This window comes from Halichoeres trimaculatus, unplaced genomic scaffold, assembly GCF_033239565.1.
Source record: "Halichoeres trimaculatus isolate MK-OKI-2021-1 unplaced genomic scaffold, fHalTri1.1 fHalTri1_scaffold_18, whole genome shotgun sequence".
Classification (NCBI taxonomy): Eukaryota; Metazoa; Chordata; class Actinopteri; order Labriformes; family Labridae; genus Halichoeres; species Halichoeres trimaculatus.
In genome coordinates, this window is record NW_027437196.1 from 7,654,524 (window position 1) to 7,675,934 (window position 21,411).

The 21,411-nt window shown below is 38.7% G+C and overlaps 2 protein-coding genes across 4 annotated transcripts; one reads left to right on the forward strand and one right to left on the reverse strand.

Annotated features, from left to right (window-relative positions):
- Positions 1 to 1,416: 1,416 nt before the first annotated feature.
- On the reverse strand, positions 1,417 to 12,673 carry ralaa (v-ral simian leukemia viral oncogene homolog Aa (ras related)). The gene is made up of 6 exons (XM_074693912.1): positions 12,579 to 12,673; positions 11,659 to 11,861; positions 6,571 to 6,768; positions 6,274 to 6,482; positions 5,897 to 6,071; positions 1,417 to 4,613 (listed from the first exon to the last, which is right to left on the reverse strand). The coding sequence occupies exons 3-6, from the start codon at positions 6,682 to 6,684 to the stop codon at positions 4,491 to 4,493; spliced, it is 621 nt and encodes a 206-aa protein (XP_074550013.1). The 5' UTR covers positions 6,685 to 6,768; positions 11,659 to 11,861; positions 12,579 to 12,673; the 3' UTR covers positions 1,417 to 4,490.
- Positions 11,154 to 18,959, forward strand: med1l (mediator complex subunit 1-like). 3 transcript variants are annotated; one of them, XM_074693907.1, is made up of 17 exons: positions 11,154 to 11,272; positions 12,351 to 12,442; positions 13,386 to 13,461; positions 13,555 to 13,609; positions 13,775 to 13,901; positions 13,989 to 14,017; positions 14,122 to 14,193; positions 14,272 to 14,346; positions 15,613 to 15,689; positions 15,768 to 15,830; positions 15,917 to 16,037; positions 16,142 to 16,266; positions 16,344 to 16,456; positions 16,537 to 16,735; positions 16,819 to 16,914; positions 17,766 to 17,868; positions 18,090 to 18,959. In XM_074693907.1, the coding sequence occupies exons 2-17, from the start codon at positions 12,353 to 12,355 to the stop codon at positions 18,454 to 18,456; spliced, it is 1,788 nt and encodes a 595-aa protein (XP_074550008.1). In that variant the 5' UTR covers positions 11,154 to 11,272; positions 12,351 to 12,352; the 3' UTR covers positions 18,457 to 18,959. The 3 variants fall into 3 exon arrangements, with proteins under 3 accessions (XP_074550008.1, XP_074550010.1, XP_074550009.1); XM_074693909.1 differs by having other exon boundaries at positions 15,920 to 16,037; XM_074693908.1 differs by lacking the exon at positions 11,154 to 11,272 and adding an exon at positions 12,169 to 12,244.
- The last annotated feature ends 2,452 nt before the right edge of the window (positions 18,960 to 21,411 follow it).

A 21,411-nucleotide genomic window follows, 5' to 3' on the forward strand; every position in this document is an offset into this window, starting at 1 on the left:
ATGTAATATTTCCAAAGAAAAATACACTATATTGATATCTGGAACATTCATTTTGCCAACAAAGAACATAACAACTGATATAAAACCCGCATTAGTCAAGACTAGCTGGGGTTTATTCATAGAGTAGTTCTTACTGACGAGTAAAATTCATCTTTAATTGACCTTTCAATAATGAAAATGAGTAACTTTGAAACACAACTAGTTCTGATAAGGAATTAGGGAACCATATCTCATAGAAATCCCTTAATTTGTAAACTGCTTAAAACGGTTTGTTGAATTTTTTTTTTAAGCAGGAGATATTCTTGAGATCTTAAAAAGGCCTCTACAGAGTTGGCATATCAGCAGAATGGGGCTTGTGGGATGGGAAGCCTTAAAGAAACAGCAGCCAAAATGAAGGAGGCTGAAAAAAGGATTCTCTAAAACACCACTGTGAGAACAATTTGAGCTGTTAATGAAGTCTAGGGACTACAGGGGTAACAGAGGAAGAGTAGAATGTCAAAAAAAATGAAGTAAAATAAATAAATAAAAACACAATATGCCCTCTAAAAAAAATTCAAGCCAAAGATTGCTATACAAAAATAACTGAATACACGAAGAAACTGTTATTAGTAATATCCACTTTATTTGCCATTTCCAAAGAACTCACAAAAAAATGAATTGAAATGTAAGCTTCACCTCTTGCATTCACAAACAGATAGGCTACATTAGTGGTTATGTTCAAAGGAAGTAAACATGAAGGAAACATTTAACTGATGGCATACATACAACCACCCAACCAAAAGACATTTATATATCTACTTTTTAATCCAAGGGTATTTTTATAAAAGGCAAAACAAGTTATCTGAATACCCGGTCGGACAGTTTCTCGTAGCTTTCACACAAATATCTGTTTTAGCATCACCTCTTTAATCCCTCTGAAAATAAATGGGCCATCAAGCCTGTTAAACCATAGAAGACGACAAAGAAAATTAGAATTATGAAGAAAATATCTGCTTTCAAAAAAGCAGTGAAATAAGAACAGACAGTGTTTAACCAATGCTGGAGAAAGCAAGCACTACGGTGGTCACTTTGAGTATAGTAGCTTCTGCAGTCGTCAACAATGAGGACACACAGGGGTTAATGTTACGGTCATAAGCTAATGACAGACTGTTATCCTTACACTCAATGTCAGTTTTCTCCACTGCTCACTTTAACTTTCAGGGGTGTTTCTGTCTCTGTATAGTGTTCTGGAGGTTAGCCCTTAAAACATATCAACTCAGACTACCTTTCAAGTGTTCTGATACCATCTGACAGTTTGGGTTCCTCATCTTTGAGCTCTTTACTGTGTGCTTTTCAGTTATAAAGAAATGCATCGGACTTTCTTATTCATTACTGTCGAGAAAAAAAACTATGACAGAGTCATAATCTGAAAATAAAGTTGAAGTTAGTAGCTTCTGGTTGCAGAAGTAAAGATGAGGTGCTTTACACCTGCATTCTCGCTTACAGCCAGCAGGGGAAGTCTTAACTGATTACAAACAGAAGTATGACTGATACCAGATTACCCAGATTCCCAGGTCAGTTATTTTATTGGCAACCATCTTCAGTTGCTCTATTGAATTCATCTTTTATACATGGGGATATAATATTTTAGAGTGTGGCTACCAAGTTGCTTTCACTGTATATCTAAAGACCCAACAGTGCATATCAACCCTGACGTCCAAATATGGTCACTTCTGGTTCTAAAAGGAAGAGTACTGAGAGGAAATGAGGAGAACAAGAGCTTCACAATGTCTACTTCCACTTCCTAGTCGGTCTACATGATGAAACAAACCCCACGATAAGGAAATGGACTATTTAGTGTCCGTGTACTACCAAAGCCTATGAGACAAAAGGTATTTTGAAATGTAAAACAGGATTTTCTGAAATTTTCTACTTTACTCAGTCTTAAATTGATGCTGTACTTTGCAATTACAACATTTACTTTTGCATAGACTCCAGAGTTGGGCATCCTGTTGATTGAGGGAGTTCTTCAATATTAAAACAAAGACTGGTACTTGATGATGGTGAAATGTGAAAACAACCTCTAACGGTCTTTTGAATGAATTGAAAGCTTTTGATTTTAAAAAAAGTGGCTCAGTAATAAAGCGAAACCATGTGACTGTGGGGGGAGATTTCACAGTGTGGTTTGGTCATCACATTTTGCCAATTGATTTACACTGCTTCAATTTGTACTCATTAAGCCTGGTTCATACTTCTGCAAAAAATTGACAAAAAGGCCTACAACAAAGGTCTGCTCAGCTCTTTTTTGACATGCTCCCCTCGACAAATTTAACTAAACATCACAACATTGCAGACCACAAGCCCTGTGATTGGTCTACTGAGTGGTATCCTGCTATCGTCCAACATTTCGGGAATTGCCGCACACTTCATCTCCTCTTGACCTTTCCTTGTAATTGTTGCTAAATGAGGAACAACAGCACGTATCAGCCCTAATTGAACATAAAATGCTAAAAATTGCTCTGAAATAGTGAACACAAAGACCACACTGCCCTCATGTGTTTTGGAGGAGTATTGCAGAGGTATAACGCAGAGGTATAAACCAGGCTTTAGCAGTAAAATTTCTACACAAGCAAGATCAAATGAAGATATTTGATGCTGACTGAAGTTATGACAGCTTTATAAAATCACTTAGCTTAAAAGAAAAGAATAATAAAAGGTAAACAAAGCAGAAAGTTAACAACCAACCTGCAAACTCTACACATCATTGGCAGCCTACAATTACAGGCAACAGGATGGGAGTTAGAGGGGAAGCAGGGACAGAGGGGATTATTCACATTCACAATGGACAGAGAGGCAACAGTGATGCACTGTACATGAATTAGTAAACCCTCCGTTTGTTGCGTCACTTCCCAGGCCTATCAGAGCAAAGTTAAATTCCTTCCTCAATCTTTACCACTGTCACTTTTGCAGGAGTAGTGTGTACACAAACACCAGGTGCTTTCGTTAGATGCTCGCTAAAGCAAGTTGTCATTTACTTCCAGTAATAAGTGGGCACTTGTTTGTGCTAGCTAGCGTTTTTCTTTGGTGACTGAGAGCAACGTTTTTGGACGCCTGTGTTCATTTTTGATAGTTGATGTCTTTCAATTCAGCTTTCCATTAATCAACCACTATTTGGAAATGTATGGGATTAAAAGTCTGAGCCAAAATAAGTGAAATTAGAAAAAAATGACTGGAAGCAGTTTGTCTCATCAACTTTAGGTTTGAAGACAGCATGTAAAGGATGTAGTGTTGAAAAGCTGTTCGCCCCAGGATGGAGAAAGAGGCGGTTTCGCTTTTATCCCATTCGTCTGGCTGGTCAATATTTGTTTCAGCCGACAAAGGGGAGGGTGGATGTAGGAGATTAAGGCGGAGTGCAAAGGAGATGAGGAGACAGAGAGAAAAGGATGAGGGAAGTGGACAAAGAAGGAGAAGAGGCAGAAAGAAGAAGGGGAAGGTGTGTTTGGGGCGGGGTTGATTGTTCTGTTTGTTCCTATATAGATCAATTTGTGTTCAATTTGTGTTCTAAATGTTCTTTCACTTGTTTTTTTCTTCTTTTTTAAAATTTATAATAAAAATTGTTGATGTTCAAACAAAAAAAAAAAGGATGTAGTGTTGTGGAATCGCCTTTTATCAGAGCACCAGGGATTCCATTATCGCAGAATTAAAAGGCAATGAGAGTCATTAGCCCAGCGAGGTAAAACTTCTGAAATGTTGGATTAAAAAAAAAAGTTCAAGTGTTTTAAAATCCCTCACAAATTTAAGGGGAGATGTAGATGCTTGTGCATTTGAGGAGACTTGACGAAAGTGATGCAAAGGGGGGATAAAAACAGACGTTGGTGCGCTTATTTTACAGAGAAGTGATAGAAAAATGTTACAAATTAAATAAATGTTAATCATGCCACTTATTTAAAATAAGATGTAAAACAACAATCAGGAATGGCATCAATTTTAGATTCAAATGCTTCATAGACTCACCAGTGCAGTGTACATTTTCACGGTGGCACTTGATGAATTCTGGGTTGACACTGAGTCTCTTAGCGTTCATTTTCTACCCACAATCCACTTCCCCGTTTAAGCCGTGGCTCTGACACTTTCACTTCTTTTCTTTTCTTCTGAACTGCACAGTTGTCTGAATATATTATACACATCAAACTTTACAATGAAAGGTTTTTTTAACATTTCAGGGCTTCGCCTCATGTCAAGCTTCGGCCTAAATAAACACCATCCATTTATGACACTCTGTGGTCAGAGTAAGAGAAAGAGAGTACATAAATTATTTGGAGTGTCAGCACATAAAAAGTTAGAGCTATAAATGGTGTATGGAGTGCCACCTTACTACTCCCTGACACACGGTCAGATGTCCTGTTAGCCAGAGACACGAGAGAGTCATGGTCAGGTTATCGGCACAAAATAAATGCAAAAGTCTGAGAAATGTATATGTACAGAAGCAGCTGCCCTGCTCTCTTTCACCACTATAAAATACAGCATCGCTCTCGGATTCTCTTGGCCAAACTTTTGCTTTTCTTCTTCCCGTTCTTCTCTTTGCTGTCCTCCATTTTCCTCGCCCGGATCTCTCTCATCAGGTCAAAGAACACCTGTTGAAGACAGGAAAACAGAGAGTTTCAGGCTCTTGTTAGCACAATATCAAAACAATATTTGAGGCTATGTATCAACAAGAGTTTAACAGAAACTTGTACCAATGTTGGCCTGAATATTGACATCAATTGTGAAAAATTAAAGTGGGGGTTTTCTGCTTTCCCCACTTATTCATAAACTATTCATAAATTGTGTCTTTGGATCTAAAAGTCCATTCCATGAGATCTTCACAAGACTTGCTAAAAAGGTGCCATCACATAGGGATCTCCTGACTGATTTATGATACCTTCGAGGAGCAGGCCTCAGTAGGGATGGGTATCGAATTAGGTACTTTTATGGGTACCGGTTGAGTTCTGTTTGTGGTACCAGGTACTAATTCACATAAAATCAATGTAATATAAAATGTTTGGGTACCTAAATGCATCCTTGTGACTGTGAGGGAGTGGAAGAATAGGCAATTTTCCATGCTGGATATGAACACAGCATTGCAAGGTTATATACTGAAGAATAAATATGTTCAATTAAAAAAAGTTTTATTATTAAACAAATTGATATTTTTTACCACATAAACACAAAAACGTACCAAAAATTGGTACCGTTGGGTACTGGTACAGATTGCCAGGCACCAGGCCTTGGTACAGTATCATTTCAAATGTGAAAGGTATCCATTCCTAGGCCTCAAATACAGAGGTATGCCCCTGAAGGGCCCCCAGAGGGCTGGCCAATCAGAGAGAAGGGGGTTTATGGAGCTAGGAGTTTTAAAGAGACAGGAGTTCAAACAAAGTGTTTCAGACAGGGGCTGAACTAAGGGTTTTCTGAAACACTAGAGTAAGAAAAATAAACTTTTTTCTCAAGCTGTAAATCGTGTTAAGCAACTACAGGGGTACCAAAGGGACAGAATAAAATTAGGGAAAAAACCCCACACTAACCCCTCTTTAATACTACTGTCTCTTTATAATCTTCTAAAGAGACAAAGCTGCTGTTAGCTGTACATTGCTTTTGTAAATACCTGTAAACTACTGCTGCAGGGTGTCAGACCAGGTTAACAGCCATATGGTAACTCATGTGACTTTCACAAACTGAGTGTCTTTCAACAAGTGTTGTATAGTTTGAAAAAAAAGTATTGGACTATTTCATGTTCAAACACAGATTTTTTTATCCCTTTAAAAGACAATCCCTGGGCTTCATTTTAATGCTTGTTACATAAAACTTGCACTGGTCATGCTCTAACTGCAATACTTAGTCATACAGGGGACGCCTTTCTTAATCTAGTCAAACTCACCTTGTCAACATTGGCACGGGTTTTGGCAGAGGTCTCCACATAGCACACGCCCCACTGCTCGGCACGTGCCTTCGCCTCATCCGCGCTGACCTGCCGTCGGTCGTCCAAGTCTGATTTGTTGCCGACCAGGAGAAAGGGCACGTTCTCGTCCTCCTTCACTCGCAGGATCTGCTCTCTGCAGGAGAGGAAACGCCAATCAGACATAAATTATGCAGAGGAACGACTACATTAGCACTGACAGCTTAAGGAGCAGTGAGAATAATGTGAAAGAGGGGAAATTGTAGAAAATACAGCTTCAAAACAGCATGCATTAATGAAGCATTACAGCAGGGGCTGATGATTAACCCCTGCTGAGTCTCAATGAAGCAATACGAGACCTGAAGTCTACTGTTGCTGCGAATGATTCCAGTTCTGTGATGGAAAATACGCAGAGAAAACCCTCGCCACTTCGGAAGTAGTTATCCCGGATGGCTGCGTAGTCTTCTTGTCCGGCTGTGTCGAGGATGTCGATCTGAACCTCTTCTCCGTCCAGCACCACTTTCTTCCTGTAGCTGTCAGCTTTGGTCGGTTCATAGTCTTCCACAAACTAAAGGGTTTTTAAAAAGAGGAGGAAATCAGCTTTTTTAAAACAACAGGAGAATTTTTCTTCAACTCCTGAGACGGTTTCCACTCACCTCATCATACATGAACTGAAGAGTGAGCGCCGACTTCCCCACCCCGCCACTGCCCACCATGATGACTTTGTGCAGGGCTAGAGAGTTCTGCCCTTTTGGCTTAGCAGCTGCCATGGCTCTGTGTGGCGAGATGTCCGAGTGTAAAGGTGAAAGAGTTCAAAGTGGAGGGAAGGATTGTGAAATGAAGATCGTTCAGTCCTGTGGAGAAGAGAAAAAAAAGATGAAATTCTAGGGTTTCATCATCATCTCAGAGGCTCCAGCTTACATCTCAGCAGTTCCATTGCAAAGCCATTATTGTGTCTAATGGAAACTGCCGTCAGACTACAAATGAGAAGCAGGAGATTATTTCCTCTACCTGGTTGAGATTACAGCCGTATAAAATGAGGAAATGAACTGCTGGATGTTGAGAAACTGCTTCATAACCAGTAATTTTTATTACCGCTCGTCCCTGTCGTGATAAGTCAGCAGAACGATTTTGTGGCTGCTAATAAAGATACAGCGGTTGTGAAACTCTCATAAATATAACCAGATGAATGTCATTTGTGCTGGGATTTCATCATAAAACCACACAGTGATAGGGTCAGGTTGTACGTTAAAGAGAGGAACTGGAAATACATTTAACGACATTAAGACTGAAATTTACAGGAACAAAGCCATACTGTTGTAACTAATCATACTATTAGAAGTTATCCACACAAGCTCACATCAATTCTTATAAATTTATCCTCACAAATGTAGTTAAATTCTTAAAATTTTAGGAATTCATCACTTAAACTTTTATAAATTTATCCCAACATATTTTGGACTTTGTCCTCACAAATTTCCTACTGACATCACAAATTTTCAATATTATCCTCACAACTTTGGGATGTTATTCTCAAAAGTTTGAGACTATATCCTTTCAAATTTAAGACGGTCACAAGTTTTAAATTATCTTTGTTAAGTTTTAGATGTGATCCAGACAAATTTTAGAATTTATCCTGAAAAAGTTTCAACTTACCTTAATAAATTTTGGATTTTATCCTAATATGTTTTAGAACTTTACCCTCACAAGTCTGTAACTGATCCTTACAAATTTTAGACTTCATCCTCACATGTTTTTAACCCATCCTTACAAATTTTGGATTTTGTCTTCTCTAATTTTGATCAATCATCAGAAGTGTGCAATTTTGTCCTCACAAGTTTCAGGCTTTGTCCTTATTAATTTGTGACATTTTCATCAATGGTTTCAATTATTCCTCACTTTTACAATGCCATCCTCAAAAATATTAGAAGTTATCCTCACAAATTTATGGTTTTATATTCAAAAATATAGGACTCTATCCTAACAAATTTTATGACTTTATCCTCACAAATGTACAAATTCACAACTGTTATTCTTGCCCTGATCTTGCTCTTGCTCTTATGTAGGCCTGTAGTGTGAAACTTGAATCTGATACATATCATGATACAGGGTTCAATAAAATCAGTTCCTCTAGGTTCCCTCTGCTCAGTGCTCATGCTGGATCTACTTACACTGTGCTCACTTCTCTCCTACCTAGTGTCAAATAAACTTTGATCGACTGCAACACCACAGTCTAGAAGCCTGGTGCTTAAAGGGGACATATCATGCTTGTTTCTCCTTTTCACTATGCCAGACTAGGATGCCTGTAAAGCATTTCTGCCCTCAGTAAAAGTCATTTAGTTCCTTCATTGCCCCACAATAGCGTTCTCAATATCCTCATTTTAGGCCATTCTGAAGATCTCGTTGAAACGACGTCTGCTAAAACTACAGTGTTTTAACTGCTAATTCACCATGTAAAGCCGAGCTGCTCAGCAGAGCAGAGTCCCTGCATCCAGTACTCAGTCAGTCAGCTCTTGGTGGGTGTATCCCTCTGTGGCGGTGTGACTAACCGACATCACAGAGGAGGAGCTGCTTTATCAGATTACTCCAATAAAAAGAAAGGATCCTCGTGTCATCACGAAGGTTGAAATCTCGCGGCCAACTGGCAATGACCTATTTTCAAAGGCATCAAATCTCGTTCTAGGATATCAGAAAAAATACAATATCTAATTTTTTGAAAATTCAGGGGGTGAAAAGTCTTGTTTTCAAATTTATTTTATTATATGTAAGTATTAAATCAGGCATCAGCATGATTTGTCCCCTTTGAACACAACACAAGATGAAACACTGCTCCAAATCTTTGCAAGTTGCCTTAAAAGATGTACACAGCGAAACCGAAAAATGAAAATGTATAAAACAATCTGCTGCACAGTTTACTTTGAAGATCAGCATGAAGCTAAATGAGACACTGAGGATACTACTTTATGCTATTTTTACTGCCAACTTTCACATGCTGGATGTGTCACACAGTGACAGGCACAGGGAAAACATTGCCTCTGGCAGCCTTGAAGTAACAAGGTACACGACATATGCAAACACCAACTTAACTTGTGTACACCATGTCAAACAAAGAGTAGTCAAATTCCACTTACACAAGACAAACCTGTGAAAGCAATTTAGCAAAGAAATATGACCTGTTTTTAAAGCGTCCGGCAGTATTTTCCAAACCTTTGGAACGGATAAAATGTGACATATGCCAAAGCTATTAGTAAGTCATTTTCCCATAGCAGACTGTCAAAGAGGACAACAGGGATACCATGAAGTCCTCAAGAGTGTGTTAATGCTGATCACAGCCTCCTGGGACTGGGGATGAGGATGGGAATGCAGCCAGTCGGCCTATATACAAATTAGAGGCGCTACCCAAGTAGCTGCCTGTTGCAGCAGCTTTCTCGTCTTTGTCCGTTTCTTGTAATTATTTTTGTCTTTTTTTCGTAATCTTTGTATTTGGAGTGGATCATTACTTTGTATGGTTCATTGTCGGTCACGGACACCAAACTTTTTGTGGCTTCGGCGATATTTTTACTACTTTTCTCCTGTGTTTGTCTGGAGATCCTACATGTAACCATGGCTGTATTGTTTACATGCGAAATTAGCTGTTAGCAGCCTGTAGCATGCCAATGCTAACTAGTGTAGGGCTTGATGATTTCCCTTGAGCTGAGGAGGAGGAGGTGAGGACGACGTGCTGGTTCTCGGATGTGAGCTGGGAGGTGAAGACGTGGACCTGTCCTTCCATCCATCGTTGTTGGGAACGTGGGATCTAGCCCCGGGGGATGGACGAGCTAGCTGTGCTAATCAAGCAGCATCATGCTGTTCACGGACGTGGCTGACATCGGACGCCGGCGCCACAATGGAGGAGCTTCGCCTGCTGTGAGCAGACAGGATCCAGGAGACAGAGACTGAACAGACTGCTGGGGAGGCTCAGTCCTGGACCCTGTGGAGGTGGAGACTGGCTGGGCTGGAGAGTGGTGGACGAGTGGTGGACGGGATGTCGTCATCTAATTTCTTATGGACCTTTTTGCACTTTCTATACTCTTTCTTACTTTTGTTTTCTTAAATGCTGCGGTGACTCCTGAATTTCCCCTCGGGGATAAATAAAGTATTTTCTATTCTATTCTATTCTATTCTATTCTATTAACAAAAAGAGGTCCGAGCCCCTAAAGTCGATATTACAACTCACTGCCAAAGAAACATCCTTCGACTTAACCACTCAAACACTAGCTTGGCAGGGGCGTGTCAACAAGGTGGCTCATTACAAAACTCCTGACTGACCTCCTCAAAATCCTCAACTGTTGGTTTTTGACTTTATTTCCTGAGTTGGAAATCAATCTGGCTGCTGTATAGGTCATATTTCCTGCTTCCTCCATTTGAACGGATGGAACATGGGTCAAATATTGAAATGAAAATACAAATTAACTAAATATTTGTCCAACATGGTTTTTTCACTATTATTACCTCTCATAATGTGGATTTATGGGCATGTTTTTTTTCTGAAAAGTTTAGTTTGAATAAGTATTTTATCCCGTTACTGTTGAACGTACACTTGAATTTTAAACTGTGACACAAGCTTGTCAAAGACAGGGTGATGTAACAGTTCTTGAGCCACATTAGCCATGTATGCGTATACATGTGTGTACATATTAGGTGTACTACAATAGCACTATAAGACCTGAGGATGACTTAGTTGAGTTCACAAGTGACAAGGCAGTTTTGCTTGGGTGTCGTGGACATGTACCCTATTGTACCACATAAATAAATCAGCTCTGCTACCTCAGCCTAGTAACTGACTGACAGCAAATGTGTACAATGACAGGGTTAGTGATCTTGAATTGTGGCTTAATGTCAACCCTTGGTCACAAGTGGAAGCAGTCTTTGAAAAATAATATAATTTGCCATCCATGTGTGAGTTAGTGGCCACCCCAGTCAAAGGCCTCCTGACACACCCGTGATCAGTTAAGGTGTGTTTACTACCCAGGTACCTGGGTGTTATATGGTCACCCATATGTTAGTTATCGAGTTAGGAAACTTGAAATGTTTGCCATATTAAACACTGCAGCCTTCAAGAGACCAGAGTAGACACAAGTAAAGCTTAATTAAGAGATAAATACTCGGTGATAATGGTTATTTAAGTTTAAAAAGATGACGTCTTCCTGAGGTGGAACTATAATTAGGTGTGTCATCATACCCGCGAAACAAGTGTGACGGAAGATCATGTAATTGGTGACTGTAACGTTAAAAACCACGCACGTTAACAATAATTATGGGCTGCACACTCAGCAGACCACTGCAAACTACGATTTTAACAACATATTATAGCACCAGGTATCATAATTGGCATGTTTATTTATTGGCAAGTTAGCCGTTGACATGTCAACAGCAGGTAGCAGGTTGGATACAGTGGGCGACGTAGCTAATAAGCTAACTAACCGTTAAAGTCACCTGACCGATAATTAACGTCGATGAAAGTTCAACATCGCTCAGATTAAAATGAGATAAACATAAAGGACAAATCTTAAACATCTGAATCATTTCAACAGATGTTTCTTCGACAGCTCCCTCGCTAGCCAGCTAGGGTGGACATGCAAAAAAAGCCTAGCATCGATAACAAGCAGCTAATCACAACTGAAATGATGAAAGGAGATAAAAGAGCAAACACAACCAAGAGTGAGCGCAAGAACAGCGAGATATGTGTTAGAAACATCACCTACCGGTTGTATTAAACAGTGTCCACACAGGCTCGACTTGACAGTTGGTTGAAATATGGAGGCAAAATGAAAAGACTCAGCTAGCTGCTTGTTAGCTCATGGCTAGCTCTCGAGCTAACTCCAGAGACTGAGCTGGAAGCTGTTAGCAGCAGGCTGACTGACTGCACGTCCTGTGGGCTTGGCTCCGTCTGACAACGCCCGCCCGCCTGGGAGAAGTAGACAACACTCAGTTTCACTTTTTTTCCCGTATATATTGCACTAATTTCTTACTTTTATAATATATCCTCAACAGTTATGCAACACCTTTTTTACTTGCATGTGATACAACGTTAATATAACTTAAAGAAACAGATTCAACATGGGTGATAATCTGGTGATAATTGAATAATTAGCTAACGCTCATAAATGTTTTCACGTTTGTCGCAGGAGAGCTCTTTTGTCGAGGCAGAAAACGCGAAAACCTTAAAAAAAAAAAGGTAATTTTTGGTTGGAATGAGCCTTCATTTTACCTAACTGACAGCATACTTTTTACTTAATTCCAACTCTGTGTTAAAAATGAATTTGTGTCCTAGAAATGCAAAGTTGTAAGGTAAAAGTTGACAAAAATTGAACATTAATTGTAAAGTGGTGGAGGATAATGCTACTTTTTCTTTTTCCCCTTTTTTTATTTTTCTTTTTGTTAATTTTACTTTAAGTTATGAAGGCAAAGTCAATAATTTCTGACCTACACTTGAAATTTGCTGAGAAGCCATGGAATGAAACCTTTCAGCTTGTGCGAAGATGCATGGTAAGACTGATCCATTGTTTTATACAAGTGCATAATTTATAATTACACCTCACTATTTTCCACTATATGGAGCTCATATATATTCCACTACATCCTGCTATGTGGTAAGTATTTGAGCAGAAAAAAATACGCCTACCTCAATTAAAGTTATTAGACATTTGGTGGATGGCCTCTCTAATATGATGATGTGCTTCAAATCAGGAACTGGTGTGGTGATGCACTGATAATGAGATCATCTATCTTGAAACACACTGGGCTTTGTTGTTGGATCAGCAGGCCATGCATCAACTGTGACTTGGATGCACTTCAACCACACAGCGGAGTGTGTGTGGGCAGCTTTTTAAAGTTGTTCTAGGTTGTGTTGTTGTTGCTTTGGCACTAACATCACTACCTTTTCTCTATCATCATTTGCTTTTGCAGTATTTACAGCCAAAAACCTCTGTTTTCATTCTTAAATATGAAAAAAGAGGCCACTTACACTTGCTATTTTACATTTATCAGGTGATAAAGTGTGTTGCACCACTATACTGACTTATATGCTGACGTAATGTAAGAGTGTGTTAGTTTTTGTGAGATTTGTCATGGGTGGAGCAGCAGAGCAGATAATACTTGTGGATTAATACAAAGTGGAGCTTGGCAGTGGTCACTCTCTTGAGTCTAGTAAAGATTACTTGGTGGTCCAAACCAATGTGTGGTCCAAAAAGGATAAGGCAGCTGGGGCGAGTCGAGGAAGAGGACTTTTCTTGGACCGGACTTACCCTGCTGAAAATATGTGATGTATTTTTCATACATGAAAACATCCCAGAGAGCAAAGCGTGCAAGTGACTACACCCAACTTTGCAGGGTGTCTGTGTTTTGGGAAGGGCTGGAGACTGTTTACACAAGGAGGACACTGTCACACAAGTGCTCCATTGTTGTTTTTCTGCTTTTTGCCCACCAATAGGACAAATCCAGAGATGAATCCAAACCCTGTGAGCCGCTGGTTAGATCTCTGGAAAGGCTCCAGGAAGTTTTTTGTGGTAGAAAAAAAATCATTTGCATAATTCTGAATGTATTCTTTTTAGTACATATATTTCATTTTACTCTGGAGTAACTTGGTCTGTTTGTTTCAGTGTCTTCTATGAGCACCATCAAGTCACGTCTGGAAACCATTGCCAAACAACAACGGTACACTTCACCTTCATTTGCTGTTAACTTTATAGACTGGAGGCTTGAGCCAATTATATATATATATATATATATATATATATATATATATATATATATATATATATATATATATATATATATATATATATATATATTCATGATTCAATTGCTTCTGTGTCTTAGGATGGGTTTTCACATTACTGAAGCCACGTGCTACCTGACTGCAGATCTCTTCTACCTGGAGGTGGTGTTGCCGCCATGTGGCGGGGTGATGGAGGTAAAAGTAGCGCCACATGGAGGATCCCCTGTTGTAAGCATTTCATGTTTTGTTACATATATTGCCCCCCTCTCTCTTTTTTTTTTTTTCAAAAAATGATGAATTCTGTTGGTCTTACAGCCTAGTGAGTCCTTTCTTCAGCTGTTGAGGTAAGCATGTGAATTACTGTAAATTTTGCTGTGCAGTTATACCATACATTATAACAGATAAATATTTTCTTAATATTTATCTTAAAAAATTAATCTTGGCACAGGTCACAAAATTTCACAGAGTTTGCTGTGAAGCTGGAAGGCCTCTACAACCAGTACAACATCCCCGGGGACAAGTATTTACTAATTTTTTAAAATACTATTTCACCACCATTATTTTTGCTTTATCTAATGTTTTTTTTTTTTTTTTTCAGTGAAGCCAAATTAAAACTATTAGCATCTCTGCAATACCTGGGGAAGGATTTGCAGAAAATGTCAGATCTGCAAAGGTAAGAAGCAACAAGGAATGAAAACTTATACTTTTCCGTGTTTGTTAAGTGAATGAATAACAATTAGTGGCCTGCTTCAATTTAAGAAATATGAATTATATGTATAAATAATTGCTTGTTTTCAATTTTAAAAAGGATAGCTTTTGACTGATGTTTTGGTGAAAGTTTAGCTAGCATAACCTTGGCTGGCTTAAAATGAAGTGAATGGTAGAAATTTAAAAACAGCATTGGTTTCATTTTATTTTTCAATGGTATTTACTGATCTTGGCTTAATAATCATAAGTAAATGATGCTTGTTATAAGTGAGATATACTTTGAAAGCTAGCATGGAAGATAAGGTAGCCAAATTTAGCTAGCTTGAAGTTAGCTAGCTAAACTTAGCAGTCTAAGTACATGGCTTACGCTTTCTAAGTTTACATTTTTATTTTTCAAGCCTAACTACATTAACCTTTTATAAATGTGAAGAATTTCTGCTGCTTCTAAAGAAAATAAATTACATCTTAAAAAAAGAGTTGCGCTAAAACAAAAAGCTAAAATTCAGCTACCTTTACTTTGTAATTTTGCTTCTATTCAGTATAAGTTTAAACCACTGTCAGACTTCGGCTCCATTAAGTAACAACTGCCACTTGTTTAAAAGTGTTTTACTACAATTTGAATTAAAACTAAGCTAAGTACCTGTAGCTAGCATAAAATTAGCTTAATTTACCTAATTATTTTTGTCCAGGATTTATGTTAAATTACATTTTGTTCTTATTAGAAATATCAAACACGTACTGTTCGTGGCTCTAAATATATAAAAAATAAATTCAATGTAAGTGAAATGATATGGATTTGTGTAATATTTAGGTGGATGCTAAGGTAGATAAATTTAGCTGGAAAAGTGGGTAAACCCATTAACTGGTAATTTTCACATTTCTTTTAGAAATTTACCTTTTTCTTTGGATGTTATTCGAAAAATGATTCCCCAACTTGTTAGTTAATTTGGTTAAATTTAGTTTTTTTATCAAGTCATTTCTACCTGACATCACAACTGCCAACATTCTGTGATGCTGGATATGGAGACAATTTGGGAAAAAATGTCAATGTCTGGTTATTTCAAGCAGGAAAAAGTTTCCTTTTTCAAAGTTGTCTGACTTTTTTCTGCAATATGTAATTAGGGAATTAAAGTCGTTTACAAAGTCAAGTCTCAGATTACCTTTGCACTCTAAATTATACTGGCTATTTATTTATCTAGCTGGAATGTAATCAAGAATTTGTTATCTTTAGGGCACAAAACGACTTCAGTACTGCTGTGGAAATGATCAACCACGGCTGGACTGGTTGTCTGATAGCTGGGAAAGAAGGTAAATAACACAAAAACTTGAATCCTCACGTGTTTCTTTTTTCCCGCCACAGTTAAAACTGAATTTTATTTATTCCAGATTGTCCTCTGACCATCCAGTTCTACATTAATCCTAATGATGACGTGAAGATGTCAGACCAACGTAAGCTGCTGGATATAATGTGATTTCTTGCCTCCTTCGGGTGTCAAAGAAAGTCTCAAGTGTTGTGGGTTCTTCTTGATTTAAAGAAGTGATGGAGACAGAGAGAGCCATTCATTCAGCCCAGGTGACAGTGGGAAACAGTGAAGTGACTCACATGCTTCAGATGGCGTCTGTGATCACACAGCCTGCACAGCTGGACTCTCAGGGGTAACGCGTCACTTTTTAATCTGTCACTCAGTGGGACACCGTTCCCTTTGCACCCTGTGGAGAATGTGAATACCTGCAGTGTTTCGAATTACGTCCTGTGGCAGTTTCCCAGAGTTCCTGCCACTGAGTAACGTGCCGTGTGAGACAGTGCCGGCAGTCTTTCTGCTTAAACTGCAGCCTGCGATACCAATGCTGCCGTCTTTTGTTCACAGGATCACCCACATTACAGGTAGGGATGCTTTGATTATTAAAAAAAATGCATGAAATGACTTTATTTCATCCCTTTCTGTTCGGTGATATTCACAGATGTGGCCATACCAGATGTTGGCCTGCAGTGGGCACCATTACCCAAGCTTCTGATGAGGCGTTCAAGTGCAAACACACAGCTGTCAGATGAACAGGATGCTATTTTTAGAGTTGTATGTTTTGCTTTAACATCAACACTTTTAAAACCAAGCAGATGTCATTTGTAGTGACGTACGCAAACCTTCCTTTCTAGTATCTTCCTGCTGCTGTGACACACAGTTACGCTCTACCTGGAGCCGCGTGGAGTGAACCTCCCCACAGAGCAGCTGTGATCGACAGCATCCCCTTTACGCACCCGGCCCATGTCCCCGCTCTGCTGGAGCTGCTCCGGCATCAGTGCATTATCAACACCCTGCTGGGGAGCTGTTTGAGTTCTCAGTGTGAGGGAACAGGTAGGAAGATAATAAACATCAGACAAATCAGACAGAAGTGAACTTTTTGTACATGACTCTTCTGTGGGTGAATTTTCTGTTAGGTTTGGTTTGTGACCTGCATTTTGAAGTCCTTCCCGAATCTGAGAGTCGCTTCTCTGTGACCTTCCAGCGACCAGGAGCTGACTCCCTTGCTGTTTGTGAGCATTTTTATTTATTTTCCAGTGTTTTTATTTTTTAAAGTCTAGACAAGGTTTCTTAAAGGGGCTGTAAGGAGTTTGAAAGTGATCTTGAAAAGTCTCCCTTATAGAAATATATCTGATTGTAATCCACACTAAAAAATGAGATTATCAGTGCCAATATTTCTGGTTACAGGTTATTTTAAATTGCTACTTCTTAGCTTCCAGTTAAGGTTGTCCAGGACAGGATTGATCTATGGCAGGACTAGGTCTCTATAACAACACCACGCCAGCTGACGAAGTTTAGTAGTGACAAGACAGATCTGTGTTTTTCTTTGCTTAAAACAATTTCTATGACTAATTTTGTAGTGATGGTGGACACAGGAGCCTAACTGTCAGACAGAAAAAGGACAGAGGAGCAGAAGAAAGCTAAACAAGAGAGTGGTACAGCCCGAGCTAAAGGCTAATTAGCCTTTAGCTTGGGCTGATAAATACCTTACCTCAGCGTGTCTTATCTAGTAGAAATTTGTCTTGAACAAAGAAAATTTGTTTTGATCTAATCTCCATTTAACTCCAAAACAAACACACGCCTTGCCAAGAGTAATTTACCACAGTGTGCGGAGACTCCAGGCCACAAGGTGGCGAGGGAGTGCAATCAAAACAGATCCTTCTCATAGCATCTTTAAAGAAGCATCTCAGGATTAATGCTCATGGCCATGACATCCTTTTTTTTACACTGGTTCCCAAAAGTGCTTTTGTTTTTGTTTTGTCTGTATTAATGTAATATGATTGGGTTAAATTTATGCAACACATTTGCCCAATAATCCTCATCGGATGACTTAAATTCATTTTCTTGCTTTTTTGTGTTAAAGTGTTGGTGAATGTTTCTGATCCTCATCACATTGCGTGCACTTTGTACGGAGTCGAGACGTGGGACCCCTCCTTGGATCGATACATGTCTGACATTGTGAAGAGGTATGGCTATAAAAATTTGTGTCAAACTTTATTTTATTCCGCAAAAAGAGTTCTTAATTAAACATAAATTGATGTTTTTAAGACAAATTTCTTTATATCTTTCCTAAGAGTTTCAAAGCTCTTGGACTGATGATGCAAAACAGCCAAAAACTATTCTAAGGAGTAAATCAGCATTGTGGAAAATTATTCTCTATCTCTTCCCACTCTGTGTTGTCCTCCAGGTGTTTGTCCATTCCCGTCACCCTGAGCACTTTACACAACAAGCTACGTGACCTCACTTCTACGCCACTTCCACCCGCCTGCCCAGCCACCACAGAGACAGCTGAAAATGACCACTCTGCTCCCTCTAACGCCGCCGTGACCGGCACCAGCGGCGCCTCCTCCGTTCCGGTTTCCCAGAGCGCAACTGTTCCAGAGCACAGCTTCGGTGTTTCTGGATCGGCGTGCTACGCTGTGTCTGTGTCCAAATCTGAGTCCTGTCCTGAAATAAACACAACCCCTGCCATCAACCCTTTCTCTTACACAGCTCCTGTGGGGGCGTTTCCACAGTGGGTGACCAGCAATGGACAACTATCAAACCCCATCTGAAACCTTTTCTCTTACTCATATTGGGTCAGGAGGAGCGTTTCTTATCTTTTTTCTGTTTTGAGTGTTTCTCACTTTGCATTCCAGCGTGGCAGAGACTGCCGGTTGTAAAGGTTTGAGGTTTGGCGTTTTGACCTTTCTCTCTCAGACAGCCAAGAGCCGGCTGATTGGTACCATGTGAGCCAATCAAACATTTTTAGAGCGTATGAAGCATTCTTGAAGGCTCGTAAGAGTAAAAAAGATCAACAAACTACACACTGTAGTAAGAAATAGCTCTGCTGGATCCATAAATAAGATGCTGAGTGAGCCTTTGTGTTGTGCTGACATAATTTTGTTACATTTGTGTCCTGAGTTTTGGAAAGTTTAGCAAAACTTTAACGCTTTTTCCAGCCTTTTGTTTTCTCTTGCATAATAAAGTGTGAAACCTGTGGAATGGAAAAACACCAATAGATCACATGTTGTTTGTGTGCACGCTTGCAAAATTGTCCTACTAAAAGCATCACTCAAGTTTTAAATAGTTTGTTTTTCCTTTTCTTACATGTCTGTTGTGTTCTTCACTTAATTGTTTGAAGCTTTGTCAAATAAAGATTAAGAAATAGTTAATAAAATTGCCTTATTTATTTAGATATCATGAAAGCAATAAGAAACCAAATAGTACTAAAAGTATGGAAGCCCTAAGCAGTCACGAATCTTAATATTTTCAGTTCATTTTATTTTTTCTGAGATGAATAAATTTGAGCTATTTTTTAAGATCATGAGTCAAATGCCCAGAGTGTCAAAGTTGGGATGAAAAAAAGAAGAGTGAACTAAAATATGGAATAAGAATAAAAAAGGTCAGTAATAATAACAACTTACTTTTGACAAAAATTTGCTGGGCAAAAACAAAGCCCACAATATAAAGTGAAAAAATCACCTTGAGTAATAAGATTCAATGAAAGATTAAAAATAAATAAGATGGCCAAGACAAAAATTGGATCACAGAAAATTTGGCAATGTATGACTGCTTTGGGCTTCCATAGAAATCACACAGAAGCGTCTTTCTAGCTTGATGACTGTCTCTAATTAGATTAGATTAGAAACAGCTGCTGATTAATTCATTTACCATTTATTCATTAATTCATTCATTCAAATCCGTTGTTTCCTCATTAGAAAACATAACCCAGTTCAGTTAAGACCAACATACCACGCTATCATCAGTGCGTCTGCAGTCTGTGTGTATTTAGAAAAGAATTTCCACTTGTATCCAGAATATTAAGTCACCTGTCAGCAGCAGACAACTGCTTTTAGTCCAGAGCTTTTACTCATAGGTATCCAATGACCTGTACGCCTGCTATTCATGGAAACGCTGCGACATGTGCGGTTTAACTATTCTCTGCTTTCAGTCGGAGGCCTCTATCCTCTGAATATTTCAAAGATTATGTGTCCTCAAGTCTGACTGGCTGTGAATGCGGAGCCATAAAAGTCACACCTATGATGATGTAGTGCAAGATACATTAGTGTCAGTTACAGAACTTACTGTAGGACTTTTGATTTTTTTATTCATTTTTTTCCCCTCAAGCTGTTAAGAGTATCTATTTGTATGATATTTTTTAATACAGAATAACAAAAATTAAAGAAACATTGCATCAAGCATTAACAAGTGCACAAAATCAGAAAGGCAGCTGTCCAAAAATGCCTGTATACTGAAATATATGTGATAAAACAGAGGAAAAATGAACAAAATGTATAAATATTCAACCTCTATGTAGATCATACCTACATAGCAAGAGTAGAGACACATTTTTATAACTAGAGCAGACAAACTGGCGTTGTTTTTTACAGGGGTGGCGCCAAGTATGCATTCATACACATGTATGAACAGCATTTATTTAACCTTTCTTAAAATCTAGATGACTACCTACTCTGATTCGTAACATTTCAGTATCCAAATAAGTTAACTGGCCTGTAAATGGTAACGCAACAGTGTGGCAACTCTATTTAATATATATATATATTTTTTAATGACTTAACAAAATAAGAAAAAACAAGTCAGAGGTCCCAGTTTTTTTAAAATTTTCCCCCAAAATAGCAGTGACGGAGACCAGTGCCCCCTACTGTGAGAATACACAAACAGGTCAACCTGAAAACAGACCAATAAAACAGGCCAATCTGAAAACAGACTAAAAAAACAGGCCAATCTGAAAACAGACTAAAAAAACAAAAACAAAACAAAACAAAACAAAAAAAGATACTTAATATAGCTGGCTAGTAGAAAACTAATTGTACACAAATTGCTTGGTTTCTTTAATCAGTCTGTTGTCACCGATACCGTTGTTATCCTGGCTTAGCCACCTTTGGGTTTAAGTGGCGAAAAAGAAATATATAAAACTGATGCAACATTTCCTGTTGGCATGGTTTTATATAAAATCCAAACCCAATTTTGTTTACATTTTTTTACTGATTGATCCAGTATGCAACTGTAGATAGTTTTGTTTTCAGTTTTTTTTACCAGTGTTTTGTGACCCCAACTTCGAGAACCACTGGTTTGAAGAACTAATTACAGAAAATGTGCATCAGCTTAGTAAAAGTAGTTAAAAAGTTGATTTAAACCCATCTCTGACAGATCAAGTAGCCAGTAAAAGTAAGATTTTTGGGGGTGGCCACTCAGTTTTAGGGCAGGGGCCACCCCCTGGATCCAGCCCTGCTTAATGAAGCTGTTTGTAGCTGTAAAGCCATCAGTAAATGAGTCTCTGTGTTTTATAGTCAGTTTTGTGTTTTATAATCAGTTTTGTGATTGTTTTCGTCTTACTGTAAGCCACTTTGTCAACTTTTGTCATGTCCTTGTTTGATTTTAGGTTGGATTTGAATTCATCAAAAGTAAAAACATGTTTTTTGAGTTTAAAGCAGTTGCATTTATGTGTAAAGAGACATACTGTGATTCCCCTGTTCCTGACTCGCATTTGTCCTGCCTGTAGCTCA